The sequence below is a fragment of the Leptodactylus fuscus genome, chromosome 7, assembly GCF_031893055.1.
Source record: "Leptodactylus fuscus isolate aLepFus1 chromosome 7, aLepFus1.hap2, whole genome shotgun sequence".
Taxonomy (NCBI): Eukaryota; Metazoa; Chordata; class Amphibia; order Anura; family Leptodactylidae; genus Leptodactylus; species Leptodactylus fuscus.
This window is the reverse complement of record NC_134271.1, coordinates 78,544,850-78,563,042: the sequence shown is the minus strand read 5'-3', so window position 1 is coordinate 78,563,042 and position 18,193 is coordinate 78,544,850. Positions and strand designations below refer to the sequence as shown.

General features: G+C 41.6%; 1 protein-coding gene across 1 annotated transcript; it reads left to right on the top strand.

The window, feature by feature from the left end:
• The first annotated feature begins 909 nt into the window (after window positions 1-909).
• EXOC3L1 (exocyst complex component 3 like 1) lies at window positions 910-14,017 on the top strand. The gene is made up of 12 exons (XM_075280649.1): window positions 910-1,092; window positions 4,155-4,374; window positions 4,620-5,325; window positions 5,471-5,588; window positions 7,378-7,503; window positions 8,170-8,270; window positions 8,373-8,483; window positions 8,804-8,945; window positions 10,770-10,892; window positions 11,800-11,955; window positions 13,576-13,700; window positions 13,791-14,017. Exons 1-12 carry the CDS (start codon window positions 910-912, stop codon window positions 13,975-13,977), a joined length of 2,298 nt encoding a protein of 765 aa, XP_075136750.1. The 3' UTR covers window positions 13,978-14,017.
• Window positions 14,018-18,193: the final 4,176 nt, after the last annotated feature.

The window sequence follows — 18,193 nt, the reverse complement described above, 5'->3', positions numbered from 1 at the left end:
GACTACAAGAAACTTGGTGTGCAATGACCTGCTGTCCTCTGGTGCATCACAGACTTGGTCAGTGATAGAGGAATATTGCCACAGTAATCAGGCTCCATACTCTCAAAGCTTAAGAGACCCAATAATGGGAGCCAAGGGCACATCAGCACTGGTCATCAGCCTGATCTGTACTGGACAACTACATCTGCCACCACAGATACTACATGGCACGTTGTAGCGTACATACCCTGCTTCTCCATCATAATAATAAGTGCAGCATTGTACTCTCTTGTCCTGTAGTCTACACAGTGACCTCCCTCTTCCCTTCATGTCCTGTAATAAGTGCTGTGTTGCCTGGTCCTGTGGGACACCCCTCCCTCCCACATCCTGCTTCTGTGAGGATCTGCAGAGGATGTTTGTGCCCCCTCCCTTTCCTCAGTGAATGAAGAGCCTGAGCATGTCTACAGAAGGTGAGTATCTGTCTTCCTTATGTCCAATGCTGTATGTTCCAAGGAATGTATGATGCCCTTGTTGCCGCCTCTACTGATATTTATACCTTTCCCATCTATTGAGAGTCCTGTTCAGGACCAAGTGATATGAGAGTGCAGAATATGCGTTCCAAGTAACAGTACAATACTGTTTTGCTACAGTGAATTGAATGCATTTCCCATATAAAGTAGGTGTCTCGTTCCTGCGAGAACCAATATGTGGACATTTTCCATCTATAAGTTGGTAGTAGATTGGATTGTTTTTTTCTGTTAGGGACCCTTTTGGCTGGAGAGGGGTTTCTGGTGTGCAATTTAGGGAACGATACCCTGATTTGCAGGTGCTGATATAATTGTTTAATAATAAAATAATTTTTTTTCCAGATATATAGATATATATATGTATTTGTGTGTGTTTAACTGAAGTCTCACCTGCAACTCTCAAATGCTTCTGATGTGTTGTGATGTAGACGAGACTTTAGCCCTTGAGAAGGCAGAGGGTTTGGCACGAGGGGCAGCTCTGAAATGGGCCTCGGGTATTTTCTGTCGTCCTGATCAGCTGACACACCTAGGCCAGTATCGAAGGAGGGAGACTCAGCGTAATAACTCTATACAGTCTCGGCTGAAGGTAAGTGTGCCCGAGTTTATAGTTTGTGGGGAAGGAGGGTTTTTTTTTTTTTTTTTGTATTTTTGGAACATGCGAAAATGCACACAGATGCTTCTTCTCTTGCCCTGCCACAGTGAACATGCAGTTATTCTTCGTTCGAGCAGAACCATTTTCCGTTATGTTATATAAACCAAAATTTGTATTCCTGAAGAATGGAAATTTTATTTGTCTGGTCCTGCAAGGCCATTAACTTAGTGTGAAGCCTGAGCTCTTATTCATAGATCAGTGTTTGTAAGCCAAAACAGGAGCAAATTTTTCCATTCTATCTTATCTCTATATACTCTCCACAAGAACTGATGTAAAACAATGATGTGTGACCTAGGCCTCATACACATAACCGTGAGCTCAGTTAGTGTGTTAGCTGTGTTTTCCATGACTAGTACACTGACCCATTCATTTCTAAGGCCCCATGCACACAACCGTGTATTTTCACTGTCTGGTATATGGGACCGTGAGTAAAACTCAGAACAGGTCCTATTCCTGTCAGTTTTGTGGACCAACCATGCTCACTGGTCAGAATGAATGGGGCCATGGAAGCACAAGTGGCACCTGGATGACTTCAATCCTGGCCCGGCAACATTCACACAGTCGTTTGCATGTTGGCTTAGCTGTGGTTTATGTACATCTGGTTAACAAGTCCAAGAGTGGATAGACTATCCAATTCCATGAAAGGGTCATTCACTCCTCCTCAGGACCCTGCCAATGCTTATATTCTAAGGCTTTATTCACAGGTTGTGATTGGGAGTCAATACCAAGATTAAAGACTATATAGAGAAAAGGTACAATGAAAAAGTTTGCACTTGTGTGTTTTCAGTCCATTTCTGGTTTTGATTTGTTGCTGTGAATAAGGCCTAAGTCAGTATTCCTTACCTGTGAGCACAGTCAATCTGTAGGCTTATTACACAGGCCAATTATTGGGAACACAGTTTCTTGAGTGTCCTTAGTGTATCCTGACCACCATGTGCTAATCGCTGGGTCGCACTTGTGGCATCTACCGGTGCAGCCGGTGTTCAGCAGCCACATGCCATATCTGCTAATTGATGAGCAGCACAGGTACTTACTATTGTTTAATATGGAACGTACATGTGCACCCCAGCATTTAGTGCATAGCATTTTTATCCCGCATGCACCGTGTAAGGGCTTAATCACACATCTGTTGAAATAGTAGACTGCATACACGCACTGACTTTAATGGGCATATTGAGGCATACATTCATGAAGAGTACCACATTTACTCTGCAGTGCTGTGTCCTTCACTCCCCCAATAAATTGGAATGTATGCATGTCTTATCTACATAGCTGTAAAAATTAGTCTTGGATATACCGCATACAATTTATAACTATCTACTAGCAGTTATAAAAGCCAGAGGTGGTGCAACAAAGTATCGGTGATGTTGGAGTGTTATTTTATTTGTTAGTTTTTCATGATTCCATAATTTATTCCCTGTGCTTGTTCTAAAAATCTAACTGTTACTGGCTACCACAATTATTTTTCTTGATTTCTTTTAGTGTTTCTTAAAGCCAGAAAGTTGCTGTTTGAAATGCCTTTTGTTTTTTTTTGTTTTTTTCATGACTGTGATCTTTTTTTTTTCTACAAAATTAAACAACTGAAGGAACATCCTCAGGGACTGGTGATTCCATAATTTTTGCTAGGGGTTGTAAAACAAATGTCAGCGCAGTTTTAGGAATTTACAAACGGAAAAGGCGTAATTTATACATACATGCAGACAGCATAGTTTGTCACTTGTATCACTTTGATTTGTGTGTTTGCTACAAAGCAGAAAATGCTGGGTAAACCTCCTCTAAATGGGGTGATTTCAATTTTTTGCCAGGATTTTCATACCCTTTTGGTAGCTACACAGTCGAGTCACATTATTTCAACTACCACCTGCTTTTAACATCAGCACATAGTCCATGAAGAAAGTGTCGTGTCTTGGCCTGGCTTGGTGGGTCTATAAGATGTGTGATAGGCTGTGTGAACACACATCACTCATAGTTGTTATGGAGGATTTATCGAAGTTGCTAAAAGGTATGATTGAGTTTTGGGGCCAAAGGTGGCAATATTTTTCAAACCTTGTGCACTGGTGAAAGTGTGTTATGAGTGTACAAATTACACAATTGGGAATAAATGATGTGGAAACTACAGAGCATCACATGCTATTGATATGAGAAGTGAATGTCTGCTACAAAGGTGTGCGAGTTCAGACTTATTACAGTGGAGAAGCTCACTGTGAAAATGAAATGGGGGGCTACGTGATGTGTATCTGAAACAGTTCAGTGAACCCCATTGCGTATGGTTCTCCGAAGCAGACCAATGCTCACTGCACCTATGAGAAAAAGGCTCCAGTTTGGATAATGGTATTGGAATTGGACCTTTGATGACTAACTTTGGAAGGGATGTCTTCTGTGATGAGTCATGTTTTTCGACTTTATCGAGAAGATGGACGTTAGCGTTACAGATGAGAAAAACAGTGCGATCATTGCTGCAATGTGATATGTCACATGGCTAGAAACCACTGACAGTGGTTGGAAGAGTACGATCAAGAATTCTAAGTACTTCCTTGGCTTCCTAATTCGCCAGACTTGAACCCATCTGAGCATCTGTGGGACCACCTCCACCAATGTGTTCACTGTATGGGTCCTTCTCCATGCACCGTACTACACACGCAGTTACTCTTGACATTAGCTGTAAAAATGAATTTCCGGCACTCAAGATAAATGCTTCCAAAAGTGTATATCGTTATTTACATCTGACAAAAAGTGAACAGACGTTTCGGTCTGGTTTAGACCTTCTTCAGTTTGTCGGTATGTTGAAGAAGAAGAAGTGGAAGCCAAAGGTTAAGGGGTAGAAGTGTCCAGGTCAGATGAGATTGATATTAGCTGGTGGCCATAATAATGTGACTCAACTCTGTATATTCAGTATCTACCTCTAAAATACCTGTATCGTTTTAGATCTCCTTGCTAAGAAATACATAATAGATAATGTAGAATGATATATCTTTATATTCATTGTGTGGTCACAGTCTGCACTGCAGTCATACCTGGAAGGGGTAGACCATGGATTGTCACAACTTCAGTCGGCACTCTCAGATGTTCGGCATGTACAGCAGGCACTACATGAGGTGCAGCACATCTGGCAGGGGGGTGAAGGGACCCTAGCCAATCTACAACCCATTCGCCAACTTGTGATGGAGCATGTCCAGCTCTCCGTTGTCATACAAAGCCTGCCATACATCTACGCTGGTAAGTGCACAACTACAACTGCTTGGCCCAAGGACATCTGATTTCTTAGTTTGGCGTTTCTGGATAATCTTGCAGGGCTCTATGTCCCTAATGCCTCTGATTGCACAATTATTAGGTCCCTCTCTTAGTTAATTTAAGACAATAATGTTGGACATGAATTTTGTTCAGTAACCAGCCAAATTTTCAGGTTAACCCTATCTGTTACACCACTTTTATTGTTACTGATTTTTTTTTTTTTTTGTTAGTGCCAAAAATGATTACTCAGACTCAAGATCTTATGGAAAACCAACGTCTTCTAGAGGCCCATGTAAACCTCCGAGAGCTGGAAAGCCTTAGAGATGATGTTTTGTTCAGATTACAGAAGGTTGGACCTTTGGTAGATTCCACAGATGATCAAAATAATGCAGAAGCATCAGATTTAGTCCTACAGTTTTTTGCAGGTGTCCAGGGTCTAAGTGAGGAGCTTGGTCGAATGCTAGACTCACTGGCCAGATCAGCAATAGGGGTAGCCCGCTCTGACCCTTCTCTTTTAGTATCTGCTATTCGTATTATTGAACGAGAAGAATTCCTGGATGCCGAAGAGACAAAAGGTCCCATGCAGCAGCTCTGGAAGCCACCAGGCCGACCCAAACATTGGAGAGAACACTTCTTTCAAGCTTTGGAGAAAGGTGTTTGTGACAGAGTAATGGAGCCTGAGCTGACATGGGAAAATCTCAGTGCAACAGATCTGGCAAAGCATTTAAAAGAACTTCAAGGTCAAGTGGTGGAAGAGCTTCAGTCTGTGTGCTCTCTTCTGGTACCTTGTGTCCCACCACACTATGACCTGGCACGTGGAGTAGCCTTGATGTGTCACCACGGCATTGCACGTCACCTTCGTGATATCCTTAGCCATGACCTTCCTCATCCTGCCCTTTATCATGTTCTAAATTGGATAACTACTGTCTATCCCAGGTACTGTCTTTCATGTGGTTGGTTGTTATGGTCTTGCTTATTTTGTACTGTTTCCAGGTTGGTTCTGTGCACAGTACATTTGGATTTGTTTAGTGCATTAACCTCCTCACTTCCTGCCATTTCAGTTTTTCTTTTTAACCCCCAGTGAGGATATGATGGGCCACCCCAACTTCTCATCAGAGATTGATGTTTCTGACCTAGGACCTCTCATTCCCCCGGAAATGTTGGAGGAACAGTTAATTCGATATACGCGGAGTATGAGGGTAAGCCATTCAGATAGATCCCTATGACTATAGTAGATGTGCCAAGTAGGAAGATAACGTAGAATGTTATTAATGTCTCAACCCACAAACCCATTGATTGATGAGAGAAATAAAAGGGAACCCCGATTGCCAGTGACGGTGACAAGGGAATATCTTCTATACCTAGAGAAGGGAACATTTAATCGGCTTCATAGAGAAATATTCTTTCCTATAAGGCAGTGAGATTATGGAACTCACTGCCGCATGATGTGGTGATGGTGAACTCATTGTGCAAGTTCACAAAGGGCCTGGATACCTTTCTTGAACAGAAAAATATTACAGGTTATGGGTTTCAAATTTTTGATAATGACAAGTTGATCTAAGGTTTTATGATGATTGCCGGATTTTTTTTTTTTTTTTTTTTTTTTTACTTGGCATGGGGCAATGGAATCAGCTTCATGGGTTTGTTTTTTGTTTGTTTGCTCTTCTCTAGATGAACATTATAGGGTTATAGGTTGATGAACCTCTGTCTTCATCCAACCTTATCTGCTATATAACTATGTAAGATAGAAAATCAGATTGCTACAAAACTCTTCATGCAGATATGTAAATGATTACAGATGTGGTCTGACTAGACGTTGGGTCTTGTAACAGCAGCATAAAAAGTGCTTCCCCCTGCCCTATTTGGGTAGTCTTCTTCTTAGTAAGAGATTGTACTATTATATGTGACAGGCAGCATAGTTTTACTACGGTCATTTGCCAAAAAAGCAGGGGGCACTCACCAGAGATGATGATGATGATGATAATAATAATACATTTTATTTATATAGCACCAACATATTCCGCAGTGCTGTACAATTTGTAGGGTTCAAATACAAAAAAAAAAAGATACATTACAAAGAAATAGTCATTTCACACAATGTGATTGAGGGCCCGGCTCGCAAGAGCTTACAATCTATGTGGTAGAGGGGTGACACAAGAGGTAGCAGGGGCAGCATCGGAGGTAACATTGCTTATACAGTGGTCAGACAATTTTGTAATAGAGGTTACTGTCATTACACAGACATAGAACTGTATGAGCCGTCACCAGTCGTGTCCTTTAAATGTGGGGTAATGTGGGAGCTGGAACAGGGAAGGGTTAATTTTAGGGATTCTAATTACGGTATGGAAGGGTTTACATTAGGAATTGTGATAGGCCTGGCTGAAAAGATGTGTCTTTAGTTTGCGCTTGAAACTGTAGAAATTGGGAGTTAATCTGATTATCCGGGGTAGAGCATTCCAGAGATGTGGTGCAACTCGGGAGAAGGTGTGTATACGAGCATGGGAGGTTCTGACAATAGAGGATGTAAGTCTTAGGTCATTGAGTGAACGGAGAACACGGGTTGAAATATAGGTCGATATCCATCACTACAGCCAGTAATTCTAGGAAATGGTTAAATACGGTCACTCTCTGCATAGCTTCCCAGAACAGCCGGTCATTGTACAGCTAGGTGCAAACATTTAGGTGCCCTTGGTGAAAATACATAGTACATGTAATAGTGATTTTTAACGTAACCGGCACAGAACTGTCACATAGGTGTTTGCTTTAGCAGTTTACATAAGACATGCAAAAATCCTGGTACCCTTTTATGTTTGCACCTGATACTGCCCAGTTTAGCTGAAATCCTGGCCTGTGAATATTCACTTATCTGCTTTCAGTCTGTGTTCTTTCTTTATTTCTTTTGTTTTTCTTTCAGAAATACATTGGATTGTCAGCATTGTGATCTGCTCAGTCCTTCTAGTTGTCATGATGTTTCTGTCTCTGTTCTAGGCCTGCCTCAGTCAGTGGATTCACAAGGCATTGGAAGTGGAGTTCTCCGACTGGCTAAGGGATCAGGAGCCAGATAAGGACCAGGATGGCTTGTACCTGTCTAGTTTCCAGCACATAGTTATGCAGGTGAGAATCTGCACATCATAATATATCAGTATATGGAAATTGATGGTTTGTATCTATCAAATTATGTCAAAAAATGTCAAATTGTCAATTGGGCTCATGTTGTACACAGCTTTTTCTACTTTTACACGCTCATTTTTCTAGAACCAGAAAGTGGCAGATTTAACACAATGGAATAAGTATCAAGTCTCAATAAAATGTCTTCCTGAAGCAGTTTCTCATTGACCCTCCTTTTATCACGGCACAGTGCTCCACCTTTACACCCGCCATCATTATATCTGCAACCATCTGTATACATGTCACTATTATATCTCCTGGCATTATACCTGCTATCACGAGTGTGCATGCCACATAATACTTTTCAGCTTGCCGCTTTATTGTAACCAAACGTTAATTATATTTATTTATGTATTTGGGGTTCATGTTATTTGGGGCGATAGTAAATATGAATTGGGGTTATGCAGGTAAGATTGCTCATAAGATCTTTACAATTTATAAGAGGGGCCATTGCCTGCAGCCATCTCTTTCCATGTTCTATTCATAACATGTGGCTAGCCATCCTGCATTAGACCTGTCGTGATACGGGATGTTATTGCTCTCAGCGATGCAGACTTGGGGTAGATTGGGAAACTTTTGTTATATGTAATTGTTGTTTGTTGCTTGTGGCAGATGCTTTTGGAAAATGTTCAGCTGGCAGCTGCTCTGGGAGAGAGTCTGGAATATCGGGTGAGGAATGCTGTGCTCTATGAGATGGAGAACTGCCTGGTCTGGTAAGTGGTGGCAGCATTGCCTTGGCTAATGTGGGACTGCTATATTAGTAATTCATATAAGGACAGGCCTGGATCTGAACCAGATTATCATGTTTTCTACAGGCTGCGCGAGGCACTGGTGAAATACGGTATTGAGCACATGAAGGACAGGACATATCCTACCTACTATACACAATACTTGTTGGCTGTTATCAATGGTTGCTGTGCCTTAAGGTATAATATCAAATGGAGGCAATAATAGGTCTAATTACAGACTTAGAAAAACCATTTCATGGGGCTGAGCTGCAATACCAGATACAACCATAGGCAGTTGTGGCACTGTTTCTGGACAGAAGAAGATATGTTTTTCTATTGCTTTTCAAACTCTTGTAGGACTAAATATGCATACAGACTAATCTGCACCTAGCTGCAGCTGTAGCCTACATTACACTACAAGTACACCATGAAAATGAATCTTTTCCATTTGCTAATCGTATAAGGTTCCAAACAATATGTATGATAAATGAACCCCCCTCCTCCTCTGGTGTCTGCAGCTCTACAATCTCACACTTGCAGCCAGAAGAATCTGGAAGTCCTGTTTTTAGAAAAGCAGCACCCTGCTTACAGACATCACTGGACAAGACCCAGAAGAAAGCCTGCCATCTACTCCTGGATGAGCTGCAAACAGAACTCCAGGTGATAAACCCTCATATCACATCTAGGGAACGCTTGCTTCATTTTGTTGAGTGCATTTTGATGATAGGTGACTCTGGACAGCAGGTATGCGGTATCGGCCTTTGCCTGTCGTGCCAGAAAAGATCCGTCTGCTTTGTGCAGAAGTGACCGACTCTACCAATAATCCTTGTATCTGTGGCATCTGCTGCATCACCTCATATTCAGGATTCTGTATGATCTACATTAGGGTGTGTTCACAGTATGACTTTGAAATCCACATAAAAACCGTGCCCCATTGATGTAAGTGGGAATCTGTGCTGTAGTTCGATAAGTGGCTGGTTAGCCCCACTGGAAGGGTCAGTCATGGTTTCCACATCAGATTTTTCTGAGCACAGCCTTACATGCAGAAAATTGTAAAACCATTAATTAACGACTGGTGAATTGTAAAATGGTTCCTAAGATCTCTCCTTTCATTGGCCTATTGCTGCCAGTGTAAATAATTAGTGGTAGATAATGAAGGGGAAAGGGGTGGGGACACTATACTATCATCTGAATCTAAGGGAACAATATCTCCCCTCATCAACCAAGCATTAGCATGAGCCAAGAACAATCTCTTAGGCTGGATTCACACCTGCACTCGATCTCTGTTGGAATATTCCATCCCCCATTCCACTTCAAAATGTGGAGAGAAAAGTTCGGCAAGATGGACTTTTCTCTCGGCATTTTTCAGACAGAGACCGGGCAGAAACCAGGTAGACCCCATTATAGTCTATGAGATCTGTGGGATTCCACGGGTAACCACTTTCTAAGTGGATTGGGTTTCCATTTTTCAGGTCCCCAAGCACAGGTGCAAACTTGTCATGTCAGGGAGGAATATTTCCACCTAATTGGTATTAGCATAATACACGCTTAGGGCTAGTTCACACAGGCACAGGGGGCAGATTATGGTGCGGAATCCACGTCATAATCTGCCCCCTCACAATGGTGGTCTATGGAGACCTTTAGCGTTCCTTTTTCTGCTAGTGGCAACATGCAAAAGAAGCGAGCTGCCCTTTCTTCAGGCGGATTCTGCGGCTCGTTGAGCTGTGGCGTCCGCCTCGCGTCAGTAACCTCCGGAGTTGGCCCATTCAGCTGAGCCTACTCCGGAGGGTGAAGCCGCAACTGTTGGAAGCCGCAACAACGTCGGCAGGTGTATTTCGGCCCGGAAGTGATGCGGCTCCCCGCGTCACCCTCGGTGCCTAAATCTGTCCTTCCGCTCCCCGTGTGAACGGGGCCTTAACGTTCCCGATAGAGTTCCTTCCATATCATAGGAGTTAGGGTTGAGTAAGCTTTCTGACAGATTAGATAACACAATATTGATCTGTCTGGAACGCACAATCTGTGGCAGTAAAACTGGCCTAATGTTGCCTAGACACAACTGGAACTGTTGTCCCACCCATATGTTCCTGACTTACCGCAAACGTCCCTAGTTTGGGCTGGTTATAATGATCTTTTTAATAGATGAGCGTCTGTTTTCGATGGTAAGTGGATACTACTGACAAAGTTCTATTGTCTTTGTTGAGCCTAATCTGGAGAAGCTGATTCTCTGGGTGTATTACCTAGACTTCTAGAGATTATGAGGGTCTGACCCCAGTAAAACACAGTCTAGTACGTAATTCATGCAGCTGGTAGTCCGTTCCAGATCTGTGTCCTGGTATGGGATGCTTGTGTGCATTGCATTTGCTACAATATGGAACTAGTGATGGTGGAGAGATTGTGGATTGGCCTTGATACAGATTTGGTGGTTAATTGCAGAAAATAACTCTTGTCTATGAGGGATATAGACTTTGTATTTTTCTTTTGCAGCCTCTATTCGGAGACATTCCTTCCCGACCCTGGCTAACAGGTTCCGATAATGTGCGTTTAATATGTGACAAGATGGAGGACTTCAGCCAATACTTATGCAAGGCCAGTGCCCCAGCATGTCAGGTGAGCAGACCTCTTAATATATGACAATGACCCTAGAGTTGCCGGCCTGCTCCTGTATCCACATCACACTACTAAATTAGTGGCAATGGAAAACAGAATTGCATGACTGCAGCCTTGTTTAGGCATTGTTCACACCAAAGTTTGTGGTTCCTTCAAAAATTCCATAACATTTGACGGCAAAGATAGCGCTTTTTTTTTTTTTTTTTTTTTTTTTTGTCAATACAGAAACCATTTTAAAGCAAATATGAATACCTTATCAGTCAAAGGTCTCCATAAGAAGTAGTTGGGATCTGTAATACAACAGATCCAGCACAGTTCCATAGGTTGTGTTATGAACCATATGATGCATATGCGAACAGAAACTTAAAGCATATCTCCAATTATAAAACAATTTGTCATAAATAAATATTGCAAACGAATATAAGAAACTTTGTAATCGGTTTCCTTCACTTATCAGACTAACTTCCTTCTTACATAGATGTCTATAGAGAGAGGGGGAGGAGTAAGCTGTTGCTGCTGCTATATGCTGTTACCGTGTAGGTGAGGGAGAGCTCTTCTGGCACTGCTGTATCTTCAGGATAAGGCTTTACCACTGCACATAGTGAGGCAATAAATCAGATAACTTGCTGATAGCAGCTTCCTCCTCCCCCCTCACTCTCCATAGACTTGTGTGTGTTAACTAAATACAGATTCTTTGCCGTACATAGTAGTCTAATAGACTACGCCATTTTATACATCTTTGAGTGAAGGGGAGAGGATATGAATGTTGCTTGATATATACCCTGGTAGTATACTTCAAATGTACACTGCAAGCACACTGTCAGGTGCTGTCTGTGTCATGAGGGTCCCAGCAGTAAATCTATTGTGATCTGATTCTATATTGGCTACTGACCCACTCTCTTCTTAGTACCTGCTAGCACAGACTGAGAGGATGGTGACCATCGAGTACGTTCGGGCTCTGATACACAGCAAGTTTGTATGCCGAAACACTGGGGAGAGGCAGCAGTTGGCTCACAGGATGGCTTTAGATGCTGAGGAGCTGAGCACAGCGCTACACAATATGGTAAGGATACACTATGGTGTGCAGATTGAGGAGAATAGTATGTAGTCATTGAAGAAGATAAAGCACAAATGGAATGCAATAAAGAGGACCTATATGGGTACATACAAGGAATGGGGAGAGGGTGAAAAGGATGTGTAGTATCTAACTCTACTGTATATACCCCTACTAAGCCTAAAGTTAGATCTTAAAAGTAATTTATCTGTTTAACAACTCATAGAAAGGTCTCACATTAATATCTAGAAGGTACAGAAATGAGTTAGCTTTCCTGTAATTCAAGGTTAGAAAAAAATCAGTATGTCCTTAATAAAATACCTCCAATAAGTAACATGGTACTACTTGATATGTCCTCTATTACGTGTTACAAAATATACAGATTTATAACATAGTGTCTTGTCTACTCTGTCTCACCCATAGAGATGCTCGATGTGGGAGCTGGAACTGCAGATGCTCAGTAGGATTGAGGAATGGGAAGGTTTTGGCCACTGTAGCACTTTCACATGATTCAATAGGAACTCCAAATATGTCTTCTTTATGCTGTGTACTTGGATGTAGAGGGGAAAGGACATACTATGGCAGCGTTCACACATGCACCTGTGTCTGCCTGCTGGTTCTCCGTCCTATTCCACAGAGAAACTGCATAGGGGACAGCTTGCCAACAGTCAGTTTTAAAACCCATTCCTTTGAATGGGTTTTAAAAGCAAACCCCGCTAGTGTCCGTATGCAGCTTATCCATGGGGAAACCGTTTTTTTAGCCGGACACAAAGTCGGACATGCAGGACTTGGTTACCCCGCGGAGAGGCTCTATTTAGACATCGGCGGTTTGCTTTTAAAATCCATTCAAATGAATGTGTTTTAAAACTGACTGCCGGCAAGCCGTCCCCTATGTTGTTTCTCTGGGAATAGGACAGAGACCCGGCGGGCGGACATGGGTGCAAGTGTGAACGCCACCTGAAGCAGATACATGAGGTGCAGATAGATTGGATGTAGTGTACAATATCAGCTGTACTATAGTATATGCACATGCTGCAAACCAAGTGGAATGTAATACATTAAATCCTTGTGACTGCCAATATGTCTGTAGAGAACAGTCATTTAGGCTAAGGCCCCAAGTAGTGGGCGTGAAAAAGTTCTGCAGATAAAACTGCGGTGGAAACGCATTGCTGTTTTTCCTGCGGCGCTTTGCACAGAAAGTCTACAGAGGTTTCCAATATGGAAACTACCAGCGTTTCTGTAGGTATAGTTGAGATGCTTCGATTTCCAAATCCGCAATGGTTTTGGAAATTGCAGCATTTCTGCTGTGCATATTTTTCACACAAGGTGGAGAATGGGATTTACTAGAATCCCATCCACTTTGCAGGGACTGTAAACACTACGGTTTAAACCATGTGGGTCCCCGGGCTTAAAGAGGTTTTCCAGGCAAAAAAAATAAAAACAATTTCAATAACGTTTGTAAACTGAGTTAAGGGTAAGAATGGTCAGTGTAATAGATAATATCGGGTTATAGTAACACTGTAGAATCCTCCACCATTAGTGGATTTCAGGTGGTTGAGGATGAGACCTGAGTTACATGTCTTGGTGAATTGTGTTGATACTGATGGTATTTTCTGTTATTGGTTGTAGGGTCTGGTGGAGTCCACACTCTGTGTGCCCTTGATCCACTCCCTCCAAGAACTCTTTGCCCTGATGGATCCATCACTGCTAAGCCTGGAGGTGTCAGGACTAATGACAGCGTTTCCTGATATCAGGTAAATTAGAAGATGTCTTTCCTTTATGGCAGGAATGCTGAGAAGAGATTGGCAGCAGGGGAAGTAATGGTGGCTTCTCTTTCTCTCCAGTGATGATCACGTGTTGGCACTGTTGGAACTGCGGGGTGATGTGACCCGAGATCTTCGTCACACAGTCCTTAGCACCATGCACCGTCAGGCTCTTACTCTTCCAGATGACTACCGGCCCATTTTTATAAGTATTCCTGTCCCTGCTCGAGCGCCTCCATTCTGCCTTCACCCAAGCTCATGTGCCTGAGTTGTGACATCCTGAAATACACATCCAACAGAGAACTTCAAGAAAGTCATGAATCCTTTCCATACAAGCTTGTATCTTGCCCATGTGACTTCCTCCACTGTCACACAGTCCTTGGCTTGTTCTTCACAAATTTCGGTCATTTTCATGCTCATCAAACCTTAAAGGGGTTTTCTGGGCACAAAATAATTTTTCAAAAAAGGTCTGTTAGTTCTATTAATAGGTTAATATATGCACAAATATCTTTAGCAGTATTTTGTCTCCTTCCCTTTCTCACTCACACCCCCTCCCTGTCGTCCTAGCTAGCCCGCCCAATACACCCTCAGCAGCCATCTTTAGACTCCAAGTTCTCACTCAATAATCATCTCCTTTGGCTATCATATTGTAATCACCTCCATATATCATCATTACAGTCACAATGAGAAAGCTTCAATCAATTCTTGATGTTTTTTTGGCATTTGGAGAATATATATATATATATATATATATATATATATATATATATATATATACATACATACATACATGAACAGTATAATGCTTCACAGTGCCTCCCACACAGTATAATATGCTCCATAGTGGCCCCCTGTACAGTATAAAATGCTCCACAGTGGCCACCACACATATAATATGCCAAACAGTGGCCCCTGCAAGGTATAATACTCCACATTGGCCCACATACAGTATAATGCGCCAGAGTGGCCCTTGCATGGTATAATATGCTCCACAATGGCCCCTGCATGATATAATATGCTCCACGGTGGCCCTTGCATGGTGTGTAATATGCTCCACAGTGGCCCCTGCATGGTATAATATGCTCCACAGTGTTCCCCCGCACAATATAATTCTCCACCAACTCCCCAGCCCCATTACACATATCTTTGCATTCCTTCAGTTCAGGACCCAGGACATCATCGGTTGCAAGAACCCCCCTCCCTTTGTGATGTGTACTAGCTGCCCACTGTATTTTGCATGCGTGGGTAGCCAGAACATGCAATGAAGAGGCAGCCTTCCAACGATGATGTGCTAGGATCCAGATATCCACAGGATGAACAGGTAAGTATAATGGGGCGATGTAGGGTGGGGGTGGCTTCTTTTCACTGACATTCTGGAGTGCAAATATCCCTTAGATCCAGACCCTGGAACATCAGCAGAAAAACAACAAATGAAATATATGTAGGTCACATATATGTAGCATTATTTTTTAAGCTTCTCTTATCTCTACTCTTTGTTTCTGAATTATATTTACAAAAAAAAGTGAAGAATATTAAACCAGGAACACTGGCTCCCCTGTAGTACAAATGGATACTGTCAGTTTATAGGTGTGAACGATTGTCAAATTCCCTTTAAGTAAAAGGTAAAATAAATCTTTATTATTGTATTATGGCTAGTTCTAACAGACTTATTGGTTATATTACTCACCATTCTGAAACCTTTGCTGTCAATGACTGGAAGCAGAAAACATGTACTGTATTATTAGTGTGATCTACAAAGTTGTAGGGCTGAGTTCACACAGCATATAAGTATCATGCTGTTGAATCAGCCAATGACATTGTGATATTTCCAGCACAGAGTGTGCTACAGATGTTTTACACTGTAAGGAAATGCAGTTTGTACACAACACTGACCCACAATTGCAAGTATTGTGGTAACTGTGTGCGTCCAAATTCACAATAACTCTATGAGTTTACCCATAACACTGAGTTATTACCTTCAAAATTGTGCTGTCTATGGCCAGCGCAGGCAGCAGGGGATTCAGCCGCAGGCAGTTCCTCAGGTGAAATAATAAAAGAAGTCCCTGAGACCTTATTTTTAGAAACTACACTAATTAGTTAATTTTTGGTGTATCTAATTTTAGACCTGCTCATAAAGGAGGAGGGATTTAAGGAAAGGGGTGTGTCTTAAATGCACCAAATTATGGCAACATTTTGAATAGCTGTGGACGACTTTTTAGAGAGACATAAATTTTGGTTTTCACAAATTTTACTGCTTCAGTGTGTTTATATCTTTGTCAGATGTTTCTGTGTTATACTGAAGTTTATGTACGCTGGGTTCACACCAGCGCCCGGTCTCCGTTCTCAGGTTTCTGCTGACAGAACACGGAAACCTGACAGACCATGTCCAGCTGTGAGCGCCGGTGAGCGTTTTGTGCTCTCCACGGCAAAACTGTTTTTTTAAACCGAACACAAAGTCCTGCATGTCTGACTTTGTGTCCGGTTAAAAAAAAAAAAACTGTTTCGCCACAGAGAGGACCAAACGCTCACTGGCGCTCATGGCTGGACATGGTCTGTCAGGTTTCTGTCTTCTGTCTGCAGCGTCACAAGTATTTTATAAGTTTTTACACTTTTATTGAGAAATAAAACAAGTTTATGTAAAGACCTTTATTTTTCAAGACTTCTGAAGATCGCACTGGCCTGCTGGGTATCCGCTTCTAGGCCAAGTCCTGGGTCAGTGCTTGATATCTATCACAATTTCTGTGTTTTTGTTTGTCTACCTGCTTTTTGAGCCACTTAGGGGTTGTTCACACTACTGTTAGTAGTGTCCCATGAGAGCATCTGTTACAAAATGTTAACAGATTGTTAAATATCTTGTATTTGCCGGTGAGACTTGTATCCACTGTTAAATATCCGTACCTAGCCTTGAAATTGTGGGATAGACTTGTGTCACGTGTTGAAGGCCTTATCCACGATAGGAAGAAGTCAGCTTGTTATAAAACAGTGTAGAGGTTTATTAATATCTTGAAGGAAAACACAGGAACAGGGAAAATGTCCAAATAACACAAATATCAGTCAATTGTCAATAGCTTACATCTTCAGAGAAGTTAAATCATCTGGATATCTTGTAGTTACAGCTTGGTTCATGCTTGTCATCTGGTTGGTGGACTTGGGATATTCACGACATCTTGTCCAGGATGACAGAGAGGGATGGCAGACAGACCTGCCATAGATTCCCCATGGATCCCCCTCATGGATGACGACCACGACGTGTGTGTCTGTCACTCATTTATATTCATGAGAGTGGGTGTTACCTTCCATGTTACAGCTATGTAGGGAGATTTCTAAAATGGTGTACTCTAACCGCACCCATGTACCCAAAATACAACAGATATGATGTCAGTAGAGTGTTAACCCCATGTCTGCTAGAGAATATTGTAAATATATAATATTTAACATTTCCCCCTTTTGAGAGTGAAATATCTGTTTGAACTCTCAAGATATACCATACAACAATATTCATACAATTAGATTATATCTTCTTTCTTCTTTGCTGGAACTTAATTTTCATTGATTGTCCATGTAACAATAATTTCATCAATTTGCAATACATTTTGACATTAATAAATGTTATGTTATGTTATGGTAAACTGTGATCAAAGATGAAAACAATTTGATCCACTATCTAACCTACACCTGATGAAGGCTCTTCTTTCATCGTCTGGTCTTCTGGTCATCTCTTTTTCCGTCATAATAGAAGGCTTATTACCACAAATGTAGTTCTTGACTTAAAGTCCTTTAGATTTCCTCCGTGTTGTGCAGATATTATAACATTGTCCATTAAAGTTCATATTGAGAAGATATTGATATAACAACAAAGTCCATATGTTTCACTTCACCAAGACATAGACTGTAGAGGAGTTTCCTTTGGTAATTCCCTTGACCACCTGTCACTGTACAATCATGTGACACTTCTGGAGCAATACTGCAAAAGCAAGGCAAGTGTGAATTCTGACATCATCCCTGCTGCTTGTCAGTAAGGTTCAGTCCTGGAATCTCAGTCTCTTGGATACACAATTTCTGTGTTCGGGTTCTATCATTCACAACCCTTTTGCTCACCAAACAACTTGAAGTCTTGAAATAGAGAGGATTCCACCAAACATTGATGAGGACGTCTTTATATCTGTCCAATCATCAGCTGATCAAAGGTTCCAACCTCCAGTAATAATTTTTAAACACAGTCCTTGGCATAAGCTTAAGCATATAGCATCATACCTTCAGATTTTGTCTTTTCCCGCACATCTTCTTCTTGTAACTGTTAAAGTCTTTTTATTAACATTTGATATCAAACTTTATCATAATCTTGGACTTGATTGAAGATAAGTTTTCTTTCCCTAATAACTAAGCCAAATTAGGCAATTGACTAAACTATAATATCACAGTGTACCATACCACTCATTTATATATCATACTTCTCTTTATATTGTATCAATATTTATATTTGA